The following is a 24,632-nucleotide window of genomic DNA, read 5'->3' as shown; positions in this document are numbered from 1 at the left end:
TTGGAGAGTGAGCCAGCCTACGCTCATGCTGCAGCAGTGTCTCAGCTCCTGTCCCATGGGGCTGGGCTTCGCTCCCCACTCCAGGTATTGCAACCTGTGTGTGAGGTCACAGCACCACCCAGGTTTGGCCTGGTGGGCCAAATCTGAGTAGTGTTGCGACCCCACACCTCAGGTCACAATGTCGCTTGGTTTGGGGGCCTTCTCAAATGAGGGAGCCTGGAGCAAAATGCCCTTTTTGCCTCACACCCCACCCTAGGCAACTCTGTGATTAGGCCTTGAATTACCCTTTGCTTGTAGTAAGACTAAAGCCTGGTCTACATTAGAAAGTCATACCGACAAAACTCTCCATTCTTCAGTAAAGCTTGGTGTGCATCTATACTTAATTGTGTCTCCTACAAACAAACCTTCCACTTTCTCCAGCAGTTATACCGTTTCCAAAGCAACATAGGCTCCTTGCAGTTCAGTTCTATTGGCATAGTGGCACTCTGGATTCACATGTACCTACATCCCTATAAGCAGTCCTTCAGCTGCAGCCTCACAAAGCAACATTCCCTTTAAGAATTCCCTCTCCAACAGTACATTTGATTGAGTTCTACTTCCCAGGAGGTCACAGTGGCCAGAAGTCCACCTCACTTTTAACTGCCCAGTGCAGTCTTCTTCACAGCCACATCTGTTCCTCTGACCAGCCACCTTTTTGCTGAAAACATGGTTTCTTCCACTCAGTCTGATGCTGTTGCTTTGTCCAGGAAGGAGGTGCACTGTGGGGAGAGGAGCCCTGTGCAAGCACAGCTACCGCTCTCTCTCAGAAACAAGAATATTTACAGTGACTTGGAAAGGAGATGGTGAAACTCTAAATTCACTCTAGAGTCAGCTTCAGTTGAATGTCTCTAAGCACTAAAAGGATTGTATGTGCTGCCCTGACAGTGGAAAAGAGAGCTACTTTTCTCTTTGCTGCATCTGAGTTTGAAGTGGCAAGTTTGTAAATGTCATATTAAAGTGTTTGATTATGGGATAAATCAGAGGGAATTGTGGGCATATGACCCCAGCCTTCAGAATACCCTTAGAGGTGTGTGAGTATTCCACAATGTACAACAACAAGAAGGTCAGATCATATATGTGTGTGCGTGTGTGTGTTCATTAACCTGTGTACATGAGACAGGATATCTGGGTGCAGAGGTATCAATATGTTGAGGACACTTAGCTCTGTACCTCAGTCATGCTTGATCTGAAAAGAGCAGTTAAACAACCAGCCTCACGTAGGAGACCGTTTTTATTATAGGTGGAGCTGGTAGCACCGCTTATTATTAAGGTTGCCCAACACTTCCCATAACAAGATCTTGTTTTCAGTTGCTTAGAAAAACAGGACTGGGACAGGGAAAAGGCTGAAGAGGACATGGGCAGAAGTGATCAGGTTTGAGGAAACAAGATACAGACGGATCTGTGACCACTAGAGAACATTCCTTTCCAGAACCTGGAATGGAACTCCAGACTCCTATCAGTTACTCTGTTAGCTCAAGTGGTAGAGGTCTGTGTGGTGGAGCTAAAAGATCCAACCCTGCTGATGACCCATGTGGGGGCTGATAAGGTTTCAACCTGAGTGTTGTGTCCAGTTCTTGATGCCACATTTCAGGAGGGATGTGGACAATTGGAGAAAGTGCAGAGAAGAGCAACAAAAATGATTAACGGTCTAGAAAACATGACCTATGGGGAAAGATTGAGAAAACTGAGTTTTAGTCTGCAGAAGAGAAGACTGAGGGGGAGACATTATAACAGTTTTCTAGTACATAAAAGGTTGTTCTCATTAACCTTTGAGGATAGGACAAGAAGTAATGGGTTTCAGTTGCAGCAAGGGAGGTTTATGTTGGACATTAGGAAAAACTTCCTGTCAGGGTAGTTAAGCACTGGAATAAATTGCCTAGAGAGGTTGTGGAACTTCGGTCATTGGAGGTTTTTAAGAGCAGGTTAGACAAACGCCTATCAGGAATGGTCCAGTTATTCCTTAATCCTGTCTTGAATGCAGGGGACTGGACTAGATCACCTATTGAGATCCCTTCCAGTACTTCACATCTGTGGTTCTATAATTATGTCATATGATGAAATTTGTTTTTTCAGTTTGTTTTTATAACATGTAGGAAATTACACACAAAATAACTGTGTTAAAACAACCATAATTAAGCTTGAAAAGTCAAGCACTAAAAGTTAGGGAATTAAGATTTCCTAATTCAGCCCTGCTTTATGATACAGTCTTTAGTTACATGTTCATGTACTGTTTTTTCCACAGGACCCCTGCATTTTTCAGTGTACAGAAGGGACTTCCTCTGGGGATACAGTAGAACCTAAGACCTTGTCTACACTACAGGGAAAAGTCAGTCTAAGCTTCGCAATTTTAGTTATGTGAATAGTGTAACTCAAGTTGACATAGCTTAGATCTACTTACCATGGGGTCTACGCTATGCGATGTTGATGGGAGACATTCTCCCATCGACTCCCCTTACTCTTCTCCATCCAGTGGAGTACAGGAGTCGACGGGGAGTGGGGGGAAGCAATTTGTGGTCGATTTAGCAGGTCTTCACTAGTCACACTAAATTGACTGCTAATGCATCAATCCCTGATAACTGTAGACAAGCCCTCAGAGTTACAAACGCCTCAGGAATGGAGGAGGTTTGTAACTATGAAATGTTCATAATGCTGAACAAAGTGCTGTGGTTGTTGTTTCAAAAGTTTACAACTGAACATTTACTTAATAGAGCTTTGAAACTTTACAATGCAGAAGAAAAATTCTGCTTTTAGCCATCTTAATTTAAATGAAACAAGCACAGAAACAGTTTCCTTGCCCTATCAAATCTTTCTTTTTAAACTTTTCCTTTATTCTTTTGGTAGTTTACGTTTAACACAGTACTGTACTATATTTGCCTTTCTTTTTTTTTTTTTTCCCTGTGCTGCTGCCTGATTGTGTACTTCCGGTTCTAAATGAGCCTTGTGGTTGACTGGTCTGTTCGTAACTCTGGTGTTCATAACTCTGAGGTTTTATTGTATATGAAATGGAGCATAATTCTTGATTATGACATACTTTCCCTGCACACTGCTGCCAGTTTTGTTTAGCGTTGGAAATTTTGAAATAATAACCCTAATGTTTTGTTCAGAGTTACAATCTCCATTCCTGAGGTGCTCATAACTCTGAGGTTCTACTGTACTGCTAAAAGGAATATAAAATCAAATGTATTTACCACTGATCTAATCAGGAATCAAAGATTTGCATATTATATTAACTTGTTAGATTAGCTCCAAGGTAAATAATACTTTCTTATTAACTCTGGAGTTGTTTGCATGTGAGATCTGAGTGGTTAACATTGTTCTGTTCCAGACCTCAGTGTTACTGATCTTGGAAAAGGTAAACAAAATAATTTTACTAACTCCTGTCATAATTTTTCAGGCAACTGTTAGCCAAGGTTTGTCATTTAGATAACAATATTGAAAATATACTGAGCGTATACATTAAATTACATGACAGCACAAAAGCAAGAACAACTCAAATGTGTATGTTTTGGTTTTTGTAGCTTCTTTTATATTTAGAAAACATCAAACTACTGTAGCTATTTATAAGCAGTAATTAAATCTCTGTGATTCATTCTTGATGTGCAAATCACTTTTTCTTTTTCATTTTGGAATAAACACAGCATAAAAAGTTAGGGGCAATCTTGAAGTCCTTTGCTTCGGTTTACTCAGCACTACCATAAAAGTTTTACCTGAGTAAGGATAGGAACTTTGCCAGATTAGGGAGTTCACTCTATTGGTAATTAGTCTGTAAATGTTAGTATAGTCTGAGTGTGTGTGTTTGTCTGTCTTTCTGTCAGAGGATGGATTTGGATGGCAGGAGAGAGATCACTCACTTGATCATTACCTGTTAGGTTCACTCCCTCTGGGGCACTTGGCATTGGCCACTGTTGGTAGACAGGATACTGGGCTAGATGGACCTTTGGTCTGACCCAGTACGTCTGTTCTTATGAGTGAAACAAGTGTCTTTATGGTTTTAACCCTAGTAGTGTGCTCCTCTGGCCAATTATTGTGTTATTTAAAATTATTATTTTAAAAAAATAAGCCAAAGTAAAAAATCAAAATAATTAAATTATGCTGAATCTGGAACTGAATCAGAAAGTTTTACTTTCCTGGGCTAGTTAATAGTTTACATTTTCCAGTGGAAGAGCTTCTATTTCTGGGAGAGAAGGGGTAAATGGGACTTCCTTTGACAACCTTTTCATTTTAAAACCAAGACTAGTTTGACAGCAAGATTTGTACCTTCCTAAGTAAATATTACTATTTAACCGTATGACTTGTGGAAGCTTGTTAAGTGACGTGACTCACCTAGATAAAGTTATTTTTAGAGATGTAATTTGTACGGTTTAGAAGGGGGGAAAAAAAGGCTGGTAAAGAGCTAAATCTCTCATTATGGTTTACAGAGCTCATGAAACAGCATCCATGCAAAAGATGACTAAGCAAGGGTCTATTGCCACTTTCAGGAATTTACAGACATGAGTCATCCACTTATTGTCTGCAGATACACCACCAAGGTACTTGTGAGTCAGCTTTGATTTGGAAATAGTACTTGCATTCACCATGAATACTTCTTTTGTGTTTCTTAAGTATCTAAATACTGTGGCTAAATAATATGCCAAACCAAAGCTTGCTGTTGTAATCTTCACAATTCAGATGCTCACTTAAGAAAGTGTGATTTATTTTGCATTGTGATGCATTCTACATAGTAAAATATAAATGTGGTCTGCGATAAATATAATTTTGCCAACACTTAACTCTGTCCCCTTGTATACTATACAGAAGCAGATTTTATCTGTGTTCTATAATACATCGTTACATATGTATGTATGTATAACCAGTAAAGGGCAAAATCTTCTCCATCACACCTTTGCCACCTCCACAAAAACACAGGTGTGACCAAGAGCAAAATCTTACCTTTTATCTTCAAAACCCTTTGTAAATATTAACTGATAACGTTTGCTTATTTTACATGCTCTGAAAACTTTGGGGCCGAATTCAAACTTGACATAAGAAACTACTAATTTATTAACTCCAGTGGACTTACGTCCACTGTGCCAGCAATGAATTTGGCCCTTAATGTCTACTTCTGAAATAATAGCTGGCTATTTGAGATGTGTAGAGCAGGTTAAAGTTCAGGGCCATTTCCTGTTTACTTGAACTATAGGTGTAGTTGTGCTCCATAATTAGGGTCACATTTTTGTTGATGAGGCTCAGCTCACATCCTTAATTAGAGAAACACTTGGTTTAGAAAATGGGAGCTTTGGTTATGCTTTGTGTTCTCAGGTGGACAATAGCTTTGGAAATCAAAGGCAGCCATCATTACTTTTCAAGATTTGGCTTGAAGTTCAAGGTGGTACTGCTCTTGGCCAGGAGTGGACAGTTCAAATGTAAACCAATCTATTTTGATTGTCTGGTTCCCCAGTTTACATTATATTTGACTCCCGAAAACCTCTATAAATGTTTTGGTTAAGAAAAGGAGGAAGCATTTTTTTTCTTTCTTCTCTTGCTGTACCTCTGTTGAAAAAATACTCTGAAAGATGAAAGGCTAATCACAGAAAATGAGAGCTTCTCTGAAGTGACAGCAATGTCTCTATAGTGCTTTTAGACAGTAGCTCTACTGCTAGATACATTTTCTTAAAAACAAAGCTTTTGGTTTAGTTAATGGGAGGAAAAATGCTATTACTGCCTCTTTCACGTAGAGAGGTTTTCAAAATCAAGCTAATGGAGACCTGAAATTCTCTAGTAAAAAGATAAATGAAATAAATGGAGATAATATGATTTAATTTCTTTACTGGAGTTTGCTATCCTTTATTCATACTTATAAGCAAACAAGTGTTTCATACCATTTACAAAGTTCTTAGAGGGAGGGTGTTCCTCCAGAAATTGATTCTGCAGAGAGCAGATAAAGACTGTACTAAGTTTAAATACACAGCACCAAACAAAGTAAACTTCCAGCTTCAAAACTGAGAACCAGACTCCTGGGGTTTACGTTGCTCTCGACAGAGCAGCTCTTTTGATTCTTTGGCATAAGAGTAATGTCTGTGAGAGGGAGGAACAAGTAGTTTGCTTACTGATAAGTGGCTCATTGTGTGGCAATTCTCTTTCAGGGATATCATGCATTAACCATGCTACCAAGAAGACTTTGACAAAGTATTTTGTTTTTTAATCTAACTTTTATTTTTCTTAAACATAGTAATGTTCTTCCCCAAAATTGATCAAACTAACTCAGTCCATCATGTTACCTCTTAAATCAATCAAGCAAGCGTTGGTGTGGGCTGAGTCCCCCAGTTAATCAGAGCCTTATCCAGGGCTGCCCGGGGGGCGGGCAAGTGGAGCAATAGGCCCCAGGCCCCGCAGGGGCCCCCCACGAGAATATAGTATTCTATAGTATTGCAACTTTTTTTATGGAAGCAGCCCCTGAAATTGCTTTGCCCCAGGCCCCCTGAATCCTTTGGGCAGCCCTGGCCTTATCACAACATAAAACTCAGACACTGGGTCACTGAACTGGCCAGACATCAGTACTTTAACTGATCTGCTTTAGCCTGAGACCACAGCTGGAATACCTCATTACGTTTTGTGTACCTCATTACCATAAGCATATGAAGGGAGTGACTGGGGGGTTGGCAGGCTTGATTTGGAGCATAGGGGAAATAAGGCTTGTCCTGTTCAAAGAGTAGGAAAATTTAGGCTAACTAGCAGAAAATCTCTCTGAGATTGCTATATCGTAGTCTGTGGAATAGGCTTTCAAAGGAAATGGTGGAAGCATCGTATCTTGAAATATTTAAAAATAGAATACCCAAAGCACTAGCAAATATATTGGAGGAAACAATCCTGCTCTGGCATAGAAATGGGATAATTGATTTACCAGGCCTTTTCCATTTTTAGTTGCTGCTATTCTCAGCAATTTTACAGTCGGTGGCTGGCTTCTCTTTTGGTACTACATCTGACATTATTCAGTCAGGATCCTTGACGTCTCATTAGGTAGAATTGTGATGTCACACATGAAGATTTCTGAGGTCCCAAGTTCCCATGAATGAACTGCGGTCTTACAAAACTCAATTGGTGAGAATTTGTTCTGTTGTCTCTTAGGTTTAGTGGAATGCATCGTTTTGGGGTATTAAATGGAATAGTGTGGGATGCTTTGAGGGCCAAATCCTGGACCACTAAAGCCAATGCAGGTTTTGCCATTGACTTCAGTGGATGCAGGATCAGGCCCTAAAAGTAAATACTGAGATTGATGTATGAGTAAAAGTCTTAAAACCAAGTAGGGAGATTTTTTAAGTCCACCGAATAGAAAAGAAGACTCAAGAGAATGTTATATTCTAAGAATACGTTTGGCAATTAAAAGGTTAAGTTTTACAAATTGAAAAGCCTTTGGAATACTCTCTGTTGTAGACTGGTTTGTTGATCTAACAGACCTGACTAATCTTTGAGATGGCCTCCTTCCTTTTGGGTGATAAGGGAGGGGAGTTAAGAGATAGGATCTAATTCTGGGGACACTTAAGAGTAAAACATTTCTGATATCAATGACTTTGTAGTTTAGGTTGTTTGTTTGCTTAATACTGATGACTGCGACTTTGGATTCCTTTGTTCTGTTCTAGATTCTGCAAGTGACTCACAATGTGACCTTGATTAGTCACTTAAGCTAACTGGGCATCAGTTTATCAATCTGTAAAATGGGTTAATAATATTTGCATCTCCCAGGCAAGGTGTAAGGATTAATTATGGCTGATAAAGCACTTTGAGCTCATCAGATGAAAGATTCTATAAAAGTACAATGTTGCTCTATTTCGCAAAACAGAATGTGTATTAACATTCCTGAAAGTAGAAACTAAGCTGGAAAAACACAGACTTTAATGGATTAAGCGTTAGAAAGAGAGAGAAAAAGAAAGTGAGAGATTGAACTGGTGGAAATACTGTGATTAACCTGTAAATGCACAATAAAACCATGTGTCATTTGCTTTGTAAAATAAAATACTTTAGTAAACATAAATCGAGTCAGACATCGACATAATATAATCCATGTTTATTGAAAGTACAAGAAGAGATATTAGAATTCCCCATCATTTTTACTTTTTTCATTTAAGATCTGGTTAGGTACATTTCTTAACCTGAGTTTAGAGTTAATAGGTAGGAATGATACATTTCACAATAAAGATGAAAGCAAGAAAAGATGTCTCTTTCATGTCATCTTTTTCTTTTGCTGTGTTTGCAGTTGACCTACCTCTGTACTTTCCTCGAGACCAGCCAACTCTAACATTTCAATCAGTCTATCACTTCACTAACAGTGGACAGCTGTATTCCCAGGCCCAGAAAAACTACCCTTACAGCCCACGCTGGGATGGCAATGAGATGGCCAAGAGAGCAAAGTAAGTCAGACTATCATTTAATATCAAAAGTTTCATTTCTTAGAGGGTCAAGTGTTGTTAAGTATTAGAGTATAGATTTATCTGAATACATTGGACATTCTGATATGTGACACTGTTTCTGTCTAGTGTTTTCCTTGGCTATTTTTGTGTTGGAACCTAATGCAGTCTTAATATTGACACATTTGAACGTAACTTACATGTTTATATTGTATTATTAATAATCTATTATTATTATATTGCCAAAAGACCAACCAGTGGGGCCCCATTGTGCTAGGCACCATGCAAACAGTGTAGCAGCTAGTCCTGCCCCAAAGATCTTACAATCTGAATAGATAAGACAGACACAGGGTTGGAGGGAAGGGTGTCACACACAAGCAGAGTCTACAGTTTGAAGACAGAAAATGTCATATTCATTCCACATTTTTTTTAGGTGGGTTTCGTTAGCAGGGGGTACGCTAAACAGAAATAAAAGTGAAGGGGAAGAAGCATTGAACAGAAGGGGGTAAGGGAGACAGGGCTGGGGAAAAGAGGCTAAGGGGCAGGTGTGGACTGCAGCTGAAATGAAGAGATACTGAAAGATGGGAAAGGGAATGGGTGGAGCAAACAGCCAATCAACACAGAGCAGAGAAAATCCAGTTCAACCATGGAAAGTTCTCTGAATCTCCTTGCTTTGACTGCTTCTACCAGCTGGAGACTCTGCACTCCTTCCCCAAGGCCACATGGCAGATTGGCTGAGAGGCACTACCTGGATCCCTGTTTCCTCAGAGTATGGGAGGGTCTCCCCTGCACAGTTCTGGGTCTGGGGGATACTGAGGGGAGCAGTGGCCTCATTTTACCCTCTCCCCCCAGTGTAGCAATGGGTTGCTTTGCACCTGCTCCTACTGGCTGGAGTTTCTGATTATAGTCATTGTATTTACAAATTCAAGCATAACTAAGTATAATTTAGACATTTATATCTTGGTACATAGTACAGTGTTCATGTTAATTAACTACTGCTTTACTTTACTGCAAGTGCCAAAGTGCTATAACTAAAACAACATAGAATTAACACAAAGGTGTAGAAGGGATATAAACCAGAATATAATGTTTAAAATAAGACTTAAAAGTGAGGCAATGAATAAGCAACACAAATTTCACCTAAATGGAACTATATGGGGAAAGGCCCTATACTTAGATTTTACAAATTGTAGAAATGCTGAAACAGCAATAACTTAGAGTACAAGTTGGGCTACATATAGACATCAAATATATAAATAAAATAGCCTATCAGAATGAAGAGCTTTGAACATCAGAATCAAAAGATTAAAATGAATTAGCAAAGGGCACTTAAACAAGGAAAAGGAAAATAGCTGAGCTGCAAAAATCAGGTGAATGATGCACATGGCTGTATAGACTATAACTTGGGAAGGGTAGAAGTAAATAGTGAATATCTGAAACGTGCAAGTTTTATAATGCCCTAAATAATATGGAGAATATCAAATAGTAGCATTTGGGATTCTGGATGACATATTGCACTAGGTATGTGTTTTGGTTTGTTTATAATAATTGACTTTTTAGGAGCACTGTCTCCTGTTAAATATATTTTATTTTGTTGAGTTAGTTTGTTAGGACTGATGAGGGGGGCTATGCAAATGCCAGAATATTGTAGATGTTTTGTTGAAAAGAATGAAAAATATAACTCGGAAGCATCATTGTGAGTTATTTCATGCCTGTACTGGACAATACATTAGTTTTATGGGGGGAGTTGTACACAAACACACACTCTGTCTGCTCTATACTTACGTATAAATCAGCACGTGCAAGTTGAACCTCCCTGCCCAATCCCCATTCCTGAAATGTAGTGGTGCTCTAACAGTCCTTTAGAAAAGCACTGACTGCATAATTTTCCTTTAGTATCACCTATAGACGTTTCTATGAGGTTTGTCACCTCTGAGTCTTTGCATATAAGCAGAGTTAGATTAAACATAAATACATACAGTAGAGGGAACAGAGTGTGAGCAGGTGGGGGAAGAGAGAAAATTGGGGTTTCCATCCTGTAAGCACAAAGGGAGAGAGAAGCTGCTGTTTATAGCTCTGTTTGTGAGAGTGAATGCTGGCTTTACTGCCTCCTGCAGGGTGGACAGACCAGATTTAAAAAAGTACACTGTGTTGGAAAGAAATGTCCCAAGAGCAGCAGTTTCTCTCTTTGGGTTTGTCTACACTGGGAAAATGAATAATGTTTTAATTAATACGTTTTAAGCACCATGTAACATCTAGTGTAGACAAAGACAACCAGGTTAAGATGTGTTAGCCAAGGTTACTTAGGTCACACCTACACTAGAAAGTTTTATTTGTAGTATTTATGCCAGCATATAGCTGCCGATTTTGCAATTCCAGTAGAGCATGTGCATATTCGACTGCCTTTGCCAGTGCAGCACACCTTCACGTCGAGAGGTTGTATTGGAGAAAAAGTGCTCTGCACTACAAGAAGGCATCCCAGTGTGCCCCACACCACAGTCCAGCTTTCTGCGACGTTTGGAAGTGTACTGTGAGAAACCAGCACTCCTCTCAGTGAACTGTGGGACCTTGGGGTTAAATTCCCTCTGTTCCTGCCATAATCTTCTCTTTCGCACCATTTTCTAAAATTCCCATCGTTCCTTGTGCCGGTTTTCAATCTATCTGCCACCTCACTGGCAAAAACATGGATGCCAAGCAGATCAGTGGAATTCTCATATCAATTTTATAGACAGGGCACCTGCTTCTTCTGTATTTGTGGACCATCAGCAACTATCACGGAGGCTAGGCATGCAGCAGTGAAAATGAGAAAACTGAGAAGGAGTGGATGATGCAGACAGTGAATGAAAGTCACCTGATGTTGCAGGCATTCACTGACCAGCTACACATGGTGGAACAGCACTTCTGGGCCCATGAAATAAGCACTGATTGTTGGGAATGGATCATGATGCAAATCTGGGATGCTCAGCAGTGGCTTCAGAACTTTCAGATGCAGAATGTCACATTTCTGGAGTTGTGTGCTGAGCTTGCCCCAGCCTTTCAGTGCAGAGACATGGAAATGAGAGCTGTTTTAACAGTGGGAAATGGGTAGCAATCATGCTGTGGAAGCTTGCGACCCTAGATTGCTATTGGTTCGTGTTGGAAAGTCTTCAGTGGGGACAGTCATCATCCAGGTGTGCAAGCCCATTAATTGTCATCTGCTGCACAGGACTGTGACTCTGGGCAATGTGCAGGAAATAATAGATTGATTCAGTGCAGTGGATTTCCCAAACTGAGGTGGAGTGATAGAGGAAATGCATGTCTTGATCCTGGCCTGCCGACCTCCACCCCTCTGGCTGAGTTCTTAAACAGAAAGTGGTACTTTTCATGGTTGTGCAGGCATTAGTGGATCACCAGGAAGGTTTCACTGACATTAACAAAGGGTGGTCAGAAAAAGTGCATAATGGGTTCCTCCTCAGGACTCAACTGAGTCAAGTTCAGCTGACTGGCTCTCCACTGGGTCAGTAGCCTCTGCATCCATGTCCTTGACAAGCTCTTTGTTGCTGTGCACTGCTGGGCTTCCCTCCTCAGGATCTCACATAGTGTCCACTGTCACTTTTGGGGTGATGGTAGGATCCCCACCAAATATGGCATCCAACTCTGCATAGAAGCGGCAGGTATGTGGGGCAGCCCCAGATTTTCTGTTAGCCTCCCTTGCCTTTTGTCCTGCTGCTGCAGTTCCTTCTCCTTCACCCAGCATTGATGCCGCTTTCTGTTGTGCCCCAGCTGCATATCCTCTGCCGTGTCCAAATAGACATCTTTACTTCCACAGTTGTTCTGCATCTGGGCTTGCACTACTCCTCCCCACAGGCTGAGGAAATCCAAGACATCTTTCCTGACCACGCAGGATATCCATATCTGTGTGCTCTGAGGTGGGCTTGCAGAAGAGACGCATTTCCAAAATGGTGTTTTAAAGTGTTGTTTGGGGGAGGGGGTCTGGTCACAGTGACCCCTTGGCAACAGAGTTCAGAATGGTGATCATGAGGGTCATTGTCAAAGGGACAGGGACGGGGCATTGTAGGACTGTTGCCAGAGGACTGTTTTTACTGGCATAGGTAATACATGATCCACACAGATATTGTAGCAGTGGAATAGTGCAGACAGAGGGCTTATGTCTTTCAGGGAGATGGTTTAATGAGACCAACAGAAAGTTAGAGTTTTACTACCAGGACTCAAAAGTAAATGTGGGCACAAAGAAACGTGCCAAACTAAGGCATGTTTTATGGTAACATTTTGTAATGTGCCCCAACCCTTACAACCAGCTAACACATTTTTATCACAACCAGCTAATTCATTTTTAACATGACTCTCTACACTAGGGGCTAAGGTGTATTGGAGCGTTTGAATTCAAACATGTATGTTAGCATATTTGAAAACAACACACATTTCCCCAGAATAGACAAACCTTTAAACTCGTGTGAGACATCTGTCTGAAAGTGTGCCAAAGACTTTGTCCTAAAATATGTGGCTAGCATAAGAACGTATAGTGCATTATGGAAAGCTAGCATCCATGTTTGTGCAGTACACGTGAAACAAAATATCTCTGTGGTTTCCATGGGAAAGCTCTTGATTTTTTTCTTAAGTAGGCATTCAAGTGTGCATGAACTGTGTCTTTAAAGAACATGCAGACTCTGAGCCTGGGATTTCATGAAGGAATATTGTAAATAATGCTTGTTTGTTTATACAGATTATGTTCAGTTGTTACACACATTCTGGCTGAGTTTCTGCCCTGACTTGCACCCTGTGCAGCCCATGGCTTTCAGTGGTGTTGCAAGGAGTGCGGGTTAGGGCTGAATTTAGTCCTTTATCCTAGTATTAGCCTAACTAAGTATTTTACTTGTCAAAAATTGCAGAAGAGTGGAAAACTCGTATCCCAATAAATACTCATACTTCAGGGTTTATGTGCTCTTTCCAACTTGGCTAAAACAATGTGTTCCTTAAAATTTGTTTCTGAATAATACTGTTGCCATCCACCCACTCACTGGTGTGTTTGCTTAATGTTGCATTACAGATTTACGTGCCCCTGCATGCTCTGTATGGGTCCAGGCTTGAGTGGGGCTTACTTGCTCAACCAGTGGTTTCCAGCTTTTTGTAATACATTTTGGTATGACTCTCCTTGCATTTGTTTTAGCAACCATTCTTCATATAGTGACATCAGCCAGTGTCTCAACTCATCTGCCTTCATACTTTTATAAGAGGAGACTAAGAAAACTTGGCTTGTTTAGCCTAGCAAAATAAAGGTTGAAAGGGGTTGTGATTGCTTGCTAAAAATACATGAGGAGAATAAACACCAGGAATGACAAGAGCTATATAAGCTAAAGAGCAATGTTGGCGCAAGAACAAATGGGTATAAACTGGAAATTAGAAGCAGTGAGGTTGTGGAACAGCATTCCACTAGGAGGAGTTGGGGCAAATGACCTAACTAGTTTTAAGATGGGGCTTGATAAATTTATGATTGGGATTATATGGTGGCAGTAGCAGGGCACTGGACTTAGTGACCCAGGAGGTCCTTTCCAGTCCTGTGTCCCGTGTTTCTATATTAAGTCAATTATATGGCTGACCACATCTTAGACAAAATAGCTATTGATATTCTTTACACTGTTTTTAAAAAAGTCTTCACTAGTACTCTGAAACTCTTGGTTTCCGTCTATGATACTTTGGATCACCTTAAAAAGTTTAATATTTACAATTCATGAATAACTTTCTTCAATTTTTATTTCCTACCCTTACGTGGGCACAAGTAAACATCACAGTACAAGATTATAGGGAAGAATTAAATCTGTAATATAGTCTTCTCTCAACTTGCTAATAAAAGGGGTTCCATGAAAAAAATTACCTTCTGAACACAAACATTCAAATGATTGTTTCAGGTCCACTCAGGATCTTTTAACAGTAGATTTTTTAAAAATCAGCTTTTCTGCATCCACACGTCAGCTATCCATTTGTAATCTTGTGTGTGTGTCTGTATTATATTAAACTATAGTTATAATAAAGTTTAAAAATGTAAAATGGCGGGGAGGGAGGAAGGAAGGTAATAATGAATGAAGATAATGGAAAAGAGATGTACTCTAGCTACACGCCCATGGCACTGCATAAATAATAATAATGGAATATTATACATCTGAGCTTTACAACTCCAGGATGTACCACAACATATTAAGTAAGTTTTCTGTACCGTGGAAGAGAACCCCAAGAATTGAGAAAATTCCAAATAATCCTGACATCCAATCATCCTTTCTAAAATCATATGTCAGAACTTTTTATTTATTAGAACTTACGATTTTCAGCAACAAATGGTAAGTTACATTTAGAAACCTGGTCATCCATTATTATTTAATATGTCCTTCACAAAGCAGTGCACGCATTGGAATCCTGTGTCTTGCAATAAATGACTCTCTACCAGGCATGCCAATTAAAGAGAAAATGGTTAAAAAATATTCACAATCCCCAAAGAAAAACAGTTAGAGCCATGAAGGCACACACCTTTCCCCACCAGTCTTCATCATCCTTCAAGAGCATATTAGCATTATATACCCTTTGCTATTGTTCTCTGCTTGTAAAGATTGCCCTGTATGAAGGCTCTCACTGCGTGAAAGGCATTCCAAGGTATATCTGCTATTGAATACCAAATATATATATTACATCCTACAGCTTGAAGTTTCTGTATGATACCTCATGCTTCTTTGGTTTTACTTCCAAAGCTTGCTAAATCTGGATGTGTACTAAATGTGTACTTTGTGCTTAAAGTGGGTTTAGCTGGGTCTGGTCAAGTCAATCACAACTATGGTGTTTTACCTGCTCACTATCCAAAGCATTATCTTCATGTGCATTAATGGCAATCCAGTTGGTCGTGATCATGATTTGCAGTCACACTTAAGAGAACTAAACAACACAAAAAAACATAAAATCCACCAAAAATCACTCTCAACGTTGGGTCCCAGGAGCCATCTTTGACAGCAGCAATTATGAAAAAAAAACAAAAAACCAAAACTCTTGCTGGTCTTGGCTAAAGCCTTGCAATAGAAACAGAAGTAGTGGGTTTTCTTTCCAAGGATCAGCTGAGGGCAGATTTTATTTTCCCCATAAGGGCTTTTCCCCTGAGCCTCAAAGAGCCAGTAAATTCTAACATAGCCATAGAAAATGACCCAGTTGTGTAAGGTTCGTGATGGAGTTAATTCAGTTTTATGATTCTTCAAATCAAAACTCATATTCACTGACAGGGCAGCATCCTGATATGAATAAAAAGAAGGCAGGTAAATGGGGAGGGAGGGAGTAATATTTTGCTAAAGCATCAATGATGATATTCTTCTTTGTAATACATTATATTATGTTTTTGTATAGGGCAACCTTAATGCCAAAACCATTTTTAATTGTAAGATACAGTATTATAGGCAAAAATAGCAAATTAGTAAACTAAGCATTAATGAGGAAGATGTTTTTAACAGAATAGCATTTCAAATCAAGATAATACACTCTGGGTGTATATACTACATTGTACAATACATATAACAAAGTCATTCTAGTTTAATCACATTTTTCATGTACAGCTTTGAAAGTGACTTCTTGGCTAATTAAGTCTGACACTTAAGATATGGTATGTTAGCTTCTGAGGTGCCTGCCAGGGATTTTCAGTGCTGTCATGCATTATGTGGATTTCAGCCAAGATAGGAGGGCTGGAATACTTGTTTCTGGTCACTTATCATTGAAGCTTTGACTATAGGAAAAGAAAAACAAGTATTAAAGAACACAGAACACTGTATGAAATGAAATATGGATGGGAAAAGAATCTATTTCTACTGAAAGAATATCTAATTTATCTGTAGATATATTTTATCAATAAAGAAAATCCACAAAATAAGACTTTTTGTTTGGCAAACTTGGAATATAAAAAGAGCACTTCACATAAGCTGTTTTATTTTATTGAAAGTTAGAACATTATGTAGGCTAACTTTAAAAATTTGTATCAGAAAGGTAGCCGTGTTAGTCTGGATCTGTAAAAGCAGCAAAGAGTCCTGTGGCACCTTATATACAGACGTATTGGAGCATGAGCTTTTGTGGGTGAATACCCACTTCGTTGGATGCATGCCATGTTTAAAAATTTGGGCAAGAAGCATTATTTGCTCTTATACTATAGAGATAGGTGCTCTAAAAATACCATTGATCAACTGATTTGATAAATAGATAGTGGGGTTCCCTAAAGGGACACACTCAAGACTGCTAAATCTAAATGAAGACCTATGTGTTTATCTCCAGGGATTTCTGCAAGGTCCAGTTTTTCTTCTGGGCTTTTGAAAAGAGGAAAGGGCAGGATGAAGTGTCTGGATTTGGGGGGAGTTGGGTTTTAATAATCTAGATGGATATTGGGATTTGAAATGTTGGTTAGTTAAATGATTAAGGTATATTCTAATATTTTTAATCGGTGTCTTGGTCAAATTTGTAACTTTTATATTACACATTTGCCTAGAGCAGGGGTTGGCAACCTTTCAGAAGTGGTGTGCCGAGTTTTCATTTATTCATTCTGATTTAAGGTTTCGCATTCCAGTAATACATTTTAACATTTTTAGAAGGTCTCTTTTCTATAACAAAAATGATTATGGGGCTGGAGCACATGACTTATGAGGAGAGGCTGAGGGAACTGGGATTGTTTAGCCTGCAGAAGAGAAGAATGAGGGGGGATTTGATAGCTGCTTTCAACTACCTGAAAGGGGGTTCCAAAGAGGATGGATCTAGATTGTTCTCAGTGGTAGAAGATGACAGAACGAGGAGTAATGACCTCAAGTTGCAGAGGGGGAGGTTTAGGTTGGACATTAGGAAAAATCTTCTTCACTAGTAAGATGGTGAAGAACTGGAATGGGTTACCTAGGGAGGTGGTGGAATCTCCTTCCTTAGAGGTTTTTAAGGTCAGGCTTGACAAAGCCCTGGCTGGGATGATTTAGTTGGGTTTGGTCCTGCTTTGAGCAGGGGGTTGGACTAGATGACCTCCTGAGGTCCCTTCCAACCCTGAGATTCTATGATTCTAAGTCTATTATATATAACTAAACTATTGTTGTATGTAAAGTAAATAAGGTTTTTTAAATGTTTAAGAAGCTTCATTTAAAATTAAATGAAAATGCAGAGCCCCCCAGACCGGTGGCCAGGACCCGTGCAGTGTGAGTGCCACTGAAAATTAGCTCTTGTGCCACCTTTGGCATGCATGCCATATGTTGCCTACCCTGGTCTAGAGTACAGACAGGCATATTTCATCAATCCAGATAAATAAATAACAGTTCTAGTTTGTTTTGCTGATTCACATATCCTACAAAAAGTAGAAACAGGGACAAATTGCTAAGGAGGAGTACAAAAGAGATAGCACAAGTATAGGGATAAATGCAGAAAGACTAAGGCACAAAATGAGTTACACCTAGCAAGAAACATAAAAGGCTGTAAGAAGAGGTTCTTTAAATACACTAGGAGCAAGAGAATGACAAAGAAAAGTATAGGTCATCTACTTAGTGGGGAAGGAGAATTAATAACTGATGACATCAAGAAAGCAGAGGTGTTTAATGCCTATTTTGCTTCAGTCTACACCAGGGTAGGCAACCTATGGCATGGGTGCCGAAGACGGCACGCGAGCTGATTTTCAGTGGCACTCACACGGCCCAGGTCCTGGCCACTGGTCCAGGTGCCTCTGCATTTTAATTTAATTTTAAATTACACTTCTTAAACATTTTAAAAACCTTATTTACTTTACATACAACAATAGTTTAGTTATATATTATAGGCTTATAGAAAGAGACATTCTAAAAACGTTAAAATGTATTACTGGCAAGCGGAACCTTAAATTAGAGTGAATAAATGAAGACTCGGCACACCACTTCTGAAAGGTTGCCGACCCCTGGTCTACACTAAAAAGATTACTGGTGACCAGATGGTCAGCACACTTAATAACAACAACAAGGGAGAAGGAACACAAGCCAAAACAGGGAAAGAGCAGGTGAAAGAATAATTAGATAAGTTGAATATATTCAAGTTGTCAGGGCCTGATGAAATTCATCCGTTCGGGTACTTAAGGAACTAGAAGAAGCAAACTCAGAACCATTAGCAGTTACCTTTTGAGAACTCAGGGAGGATGGGTGAGGTCCCAGAGGACTAGAGAAGGGCAAACATAGGACCTGTCTTTAAGAGAGGGGACAAAGAGGATTTATAGACCAATCAGCCAAACTTAGATACCTGGAAAGATTGTGGAACACATGATTAAAAAATCAGTTTGTAAGCACTTAGAGGATAATAGGATTATAAAGAATAGACAACCTGGATCAAGAACAAATCATGCCAAACCAGCCTCATTCCCTTCTTTGACAGGATAACTGGCCTAGTGGATAGGCAGGAAGCATTAGATATGATGTGCTTTGATTTTAGTAATGCTTTTGATACAATCCCACATGACAGCCTCATAAGCAAACTAGGGAAATGTGGGGGGCACCTTATATCGATTTTAACAGTGCACCAGTGTGGACCGACCGCAATCTGAACTCTCGGATGTGTGGGGGGTAAACAGAAAAAGCCCGCGAACTTTTGAATATTTCCTGTTTGCAATCAAAATAAAAAGAGCTCCCGCATGGACCATGAGAAGATGAAATTCAGAATCCTTTTAAAAATCTCCAGACAGACGCCATAGCAGGGACTCAGCACAGTTCCTGCAGCCTCCATTCTTGGCTGAGCTCCAAATGCTTCTAGTCAGGTCAACAGTGTGTCGGGTCAGGGCATAGCTGGCATACTCACACCCCCCCCCCCCCCCCCCCCCCAGAAAAAGGTAAAAAAATCCTCTGACTCTTTTTACATGTCACATTTTACTTTACTGAATGCTGCAGATAGACGCACAGTGCAGCACTCAACACCAACATCCTATTGCATTCTTGGCTGAGCTGCAAAATGCTTCTAGGGTCAACACAGTGTCCATGGGTCACAGGCATAGCTTGGCATCTACTCACCACCCCCCCCCCCCACCTCAGAAGCAAAAGGTAAAAACATCTCTCTCTTTTTACATGTCACCCTATCTTTACTGAATGCTGCAGATAGGCGCATAGTGCAGCACTCAACACCAACATCAAATCCATCCTCATGATCAGCCTCAGCTGATGTAATTTTTCTGGTGGATGGATGGTGCAATATGGCTGGTAACCATCCTCATATAGCAACAGGGCTGAGCTCCATCAGCCCCCCCCCCTTCATGTGTAAAGAAAGATGGCAGTGGGGGCTTGCTTCTCTTCTACACACTGCAATGTCCTGTCTCTGACTATCATCATAGCAGCTGGCTGCCTTCTTCTCATTTCTCACTAACAGTCAGTGTGTCTTATTCCTGCATTCTTTATTAATTCATCACACAAGTGGGAAGAATGGAATCAACAGGTGGGTTACACAGGGAGCCCCCCTGTGAATAGCATACAGATAATTTCTGCAGGCTCTGACACAGAGCAGCTGTGCTCTCTGGTTCTATATATACGGGGTTTTCTAGCACACTTGCCTATATTAGGCTGGCTGATCGGCCAGGGCACCATGAGCAGCTAATGGTACAAAACGATGGAAGGTGCAATATGGCTAGTAACCAATCTTATTTTTTCACTAAGCAAAATGGTACAAAGGACTGGTAGCCATGATCATCCTCAGTTCCAATTTATGGAAGGGTTTGGATGGTGCAATATGGCTAGTAACCATCTCTGCTGTCATGCAAACATCTAGTACACATACGGTGAGAGTCACAAACGGCAAAACAAGCTCCATGATTGCCATCTTTTTATCAATTTATGGATTGGTAGATGGTGCAGTATGGCTGATAACCATCTCTGCTGTCATGCAAAAGCATGCTGCTGTGCTGCGCTAGCTAGCGCGCCTCTGTCAGCGGCATCTAGTACACATACGGTGAGAGTCACAAACGGCAAAACAAGCTCCATGATTGCGCCCCATCAGGCACTGGGATCTCAACTTTTATAAAATCTGTTTTACAAATCTAAATGAAATTACTATAAGATGGTTATACAATTGGTTGAAAGACTGTACTCAAAGAACAGGTATCAACAGTTTGTTATCAAACTGGAAGGGTGTATCTAAAGGAGTCCCACAGGGGCCAGTCCTGATTCCAGTTCTAATCAGTATTTTCATTAATGATCTGGATAATGGAGTGGAGAGTATGCTTATAAAATTTGCAGATGACATCAAGATGGGAAGGGTTTCAAGCACATCGGACGAGAGGAATAGAATTCAAAACAACTATAGAATTGGTCTGAAATTAACAAGATGAAATTCAATAAAGACAAGTTCAGAGTACTTAGGAAGGTAAAATGAAATGCATAACTACAAAATGGGGAATAGTTGGCTAGGTAGTAGTACTGCTGAAAAAGATCTAGGGATTATAGTGTATCATAAATTGAATATGAGTCAGTGACATGATGTAGTTGTGAAATGGCCAATATCATTTCTGGGTGTATTAACAAGAGTGTTGTATGTGAGACATGAGAAGTAATTGTCCTGCTCTACTCAGCACTGATAAGGCCTCAGTTGGAGTACTGTGTCCAGTTCTGGGCACCATACTTTTGGAAAGATGTGGACAAATTGGAGAGAGTCCAGAGGAAAGCAACAAAAATGATAAAAGGTTTAGACAAGTTGATCTATGAGGAAAGGTTTTAAAAAAAACCTGGGCCTCTTTAGTCTTGAGAAAAGAAACTGAAAGGGAGCCTGGTAACAGTCTTCAAATATGTTAAAGGCTATTGTAAAGAGAACAGAGATCAATTGTTCTCCGTGTCCACTGAAAGTAGGGCAAGAAGTAATGGGATTACTCTGCAGCAAGGGAGATTTAGTTTATATATTAGGAAAATCTTCCTAACTAAGGGTAGTTAAACTCTAGAATAGGCTTCCAAGAGAGGTTGTGGATTCCCCATCGTTGGAGGTTTTTAAGAACAGGTTGGATAAATACTTGTCAGAGATGGGCTAGGTCTACTAGGTCCTGCCTCAGAGCAGAGGGCTGAACTTGATGACCTGTCAAGGTCTCTTTCACCCCTATATTTCTGTGACTCTTCATGGATCTCATCTCATCCCTTTTCCCTCTGACTACTTGCTCTGTTCTTGTGAATGCCCAAGCAGAATTCCTGTATAATTCAATAACCTGCCCGTGCTCATCAGAATGGAGCCAAACTGGCAGAGTAAAGGGAATGGTTTGACGATGCACATCCACACTGAAGCAAACCCACCTTCAAGGGTTGTTGGTTGGCTGATTGCCCCGATGATTAGTCGCCGATGCATTGCTATTTAGCCTTTCTGTTTTGAGGGGCTGAACTTTTTTTTTCAGTACCTGAAGTAAATAAATTTTGCTAGAGCCACTGTAATTACCTATCTTTAATCTCTGTATAGGCTTCCTCTTTTCTCTTGCAGTCCTTTCAGACCTCTCATTTGCAAAGCTATCTAATTCTGGCTCTGATTACATCTTTGTCTTAATCTCTTCCTACATCCCGTCTTCCTCCGTACGTCCTACCCACACCTCCCCCACTCCTTACTTCACACATTTTTCATACTGCCTTTTATGCTTGGAGCAGCATCTCAGTAACATCATGTCTAGCTCTTTCCTTAAATATGCATCAACCATGTCCTTTTTAAGGAGGATAATCTTTACAAATGGGTTTACTGGAAAGCTGTGGTTAAGGCCCTCAAGCAAATGGGAAGATAGAGTGGGCCTGTCACAGTGTGGATCACGCAATTGGGAATTTTCACTAAATTAGTATTGCATTTATTTAGAGAAATTACATTAAAATAAAACACTTCCATGATGACTCTGGAATATCTTTCATATGATCCACCAGCAAAGAAGCTGAGCATTCACACAGTGACAGAGAAAATCCAGTGACTCCTATCTTCACAGACAGTTGGGACCCTAAGCACCGACTAATCCCCTGGGGAAAATGGAAGTTAAGAAAGCAGAAGTAAAACTGCTATGATCTAAGACCACAAGCCTTCATCTGAGTAAACAAAGTCTATTTATATACCATGGGGAGAAGGCGAAGGAAGTGAAATACTTATCTGTTTTGAACAAGCAGGCAGAAGGCATCGATAAGCCAGTTTAAAATGCAGGGGGTCTGTTCTGCCATTGATGTTTAATGGGGCTCATACATGTTGCTCATATGAGTTTTAATGCAATATAAATTCACAAATGTAAGTTCATAAATGTTGATAAAAGAATAGACCCTCAGAGACTCTTGATTTTAAGATATAGTATTTATAGATGATTCAGGAACGTTACTTTTTTTGTAAGAGTTCTCTTAAGCCATTTTGATAGTAATCTAAAAGGTGATTTAATGTGTATTTAGATTTCAACAGCAATTAGATTCTTCTGCATTATCAGTAGAGATCCATGCTCTTGGGACCAAGGTCAGAGTTCTCTGGAAGCAGTGGCCATGTGTTTGTCCCCTCTCAGAGTTGAACATGTGATGGAAGGTTATATAAGGAGATGAAACCTTGCCTCCAAACTAATTCCTTGACCTCTCTTTCAAGAAAATCCAGAATCCTCGTGCTCCTTTTCCTTTGCACCCATTTTACCTTCAACGTAGTTAGTTTATTGTACTTATTTTTTATTTGTTATTTCAGATAGACAGATGGACTAGGCTTTTTGTACTATGTGGTATATTAGTAAGGCCCTCATAATTGATGTGGCTGAGCTACACTGAATTCTGTGACAATGTGAATTGATTTTAAAAAATCATTAAATAACCTGCAGTTTTATTGAAATATTTCTAACAATGCACAACAAAATGAAAATATAATGTCTATTATTGTTTCCTTTGTAGCAGAACAGTGCCACCTGGCATTTCTACAGTGGGCTAACCCTTGAGAGACCTGTTCAGTGACAATTTTTTCTCCTACCATGGGTGTGAAGTAAATTAGAAATTATATATAGACTCTAACCAAAAGTTTTGGAGGAGTGAAGGGGTCCTAGTTAAATTCAGAAGTCAACACTTCATTGAGGTGAATGGAGTTTAGAGTTTGCACCTCATAGATTTATAGGGATTAGCTTCAGAAGTTCACACTTTTATGTGGTGATGAAGAGGAGGAAGCTCCTATTTCCTATTTTTATTGTTTGGAGACAGTTTTCTGTCATGCAAGGCAGTGGAATGGAAGTACAAGCAGCTCGAGCAGTTTTGTATGGTGGCTATTGCCTCCTGCAAATCTCCCTATGATCCCACAAAGTCTGTGCCCTCTTCTGCTACTGTGTGCTTTGATTCACCCCATTCCTCCAATTGGCACACAATCTCCTCTTTCATGGAGCTAAGGATAGAAACTGCTCTGTGTCCTTGATGTCTCCCATCTTATCCCTTTAAGGGAAGCAACATGGAAGCAGAAGTGTATTGAACTCTTCTTTGTAGGGAACTCACAGAACAAAAGAAACAGATTGAGATGAAGAAGACAGAAAGGAAAAATGGCAGGCAGGGATGCTCAGGAACAGAAGGAGGCATTATTTTGGTGGATTTATTTGGCAGCTTGGAAAAAATATAAAATTTTCAGCCATCTGCACAGCCACATAATTTTATGATACACTGGGACCCCACTGTATGTTTGTGTATCTATCTAGTTTAATGAATAGTTACTAACTAACTCTTCATGCTGTTATTTTATTCTGCTTCTGGGTGGTGGATCCATAAAACAGATCTAAGCATGGGGATCAAGCACCTTGCTTATGTAACAGCAAAAAGTCTTCTGTGGATGAGCATGTGCAATGAGGAAGATATAATCCATGTCCCAAGGTGAATACTATTTAACAGCTTAGTGTGGATTCAGTCATACATACTAAAAAGGATGCATATATGTATTTGAACTGATAAAAGAATCTTTGAAGAATTCTAGGTTGTGATGCTACTGAACCCAAATAAAGTTGGACAAGATTTTCAATTTACCTCAACTTTTGGGTGCTCAACTTAATGCCTTACAGGGCTTGGCTTTCATGAACTCCAGAGCATCCACCCTTTTCAAATTGGGTTCATTTAAAGTATCGTAAGTTAGCACCCCGAAGTTAAGCCACCCCAAATCACTAGTCACTTTTAAACATCTTGTCTATCACCTTTAGAGTGTAGCCCATGATACACCTGCTTAAACTATCATTTTCCCCAAATAGTTGTGTCATAAGATACCCTCCACTAGCTCCTATTGTAAAAAAAA

At 39.9% G+C, this 24,632-nt stretch overlaps 1 protein-coding gene across 5 annotated transcripts in view; it reads left to right on the top strand.

Moving 5' to 3' along the window:
• BABAM2 (BRISC and BRCA1 A complex member 2) overlaps positions 1–24,632 on the top strand; it is a 425,434-nt gene that overhangs the window by 380,300 nt on the left and 20,502 nt on the right. For all 5 annotated transcript variants that reach the window (XM_039530877.1, XM_039530879.1, XM_039530878.1 and 2 more), the window contains one exon: positions 8,270–8,423. In XM_039530877.1, coding sequence (XP_039386811.1) covers positions 8,270–8,423 — 154 coding nt within the window. The remainder of the gene's footprint in view (positions 1–8,269; positions 8,424–24,632) is intronic.

This window comes from Mauremys reevesii, linkage group 3 (genome assembly GCF_016161935.1).
Source record: "Mauremys reevesii isolate NIE-2019 linkage group 3, ASM1616193v1, whole genome shotgun sequence".
Classification (NCBI taxonomy): Eukaryota; Metazoa; Chordata; order Testudines; family Geoemydidae; genus Mauremys; species Mauremys reevesii.
The sequence above is the reverse complement of the archived record's forward strand: the minus strand, read 5'-3'. Positions and strand labels throughout refer to the sequence as shown.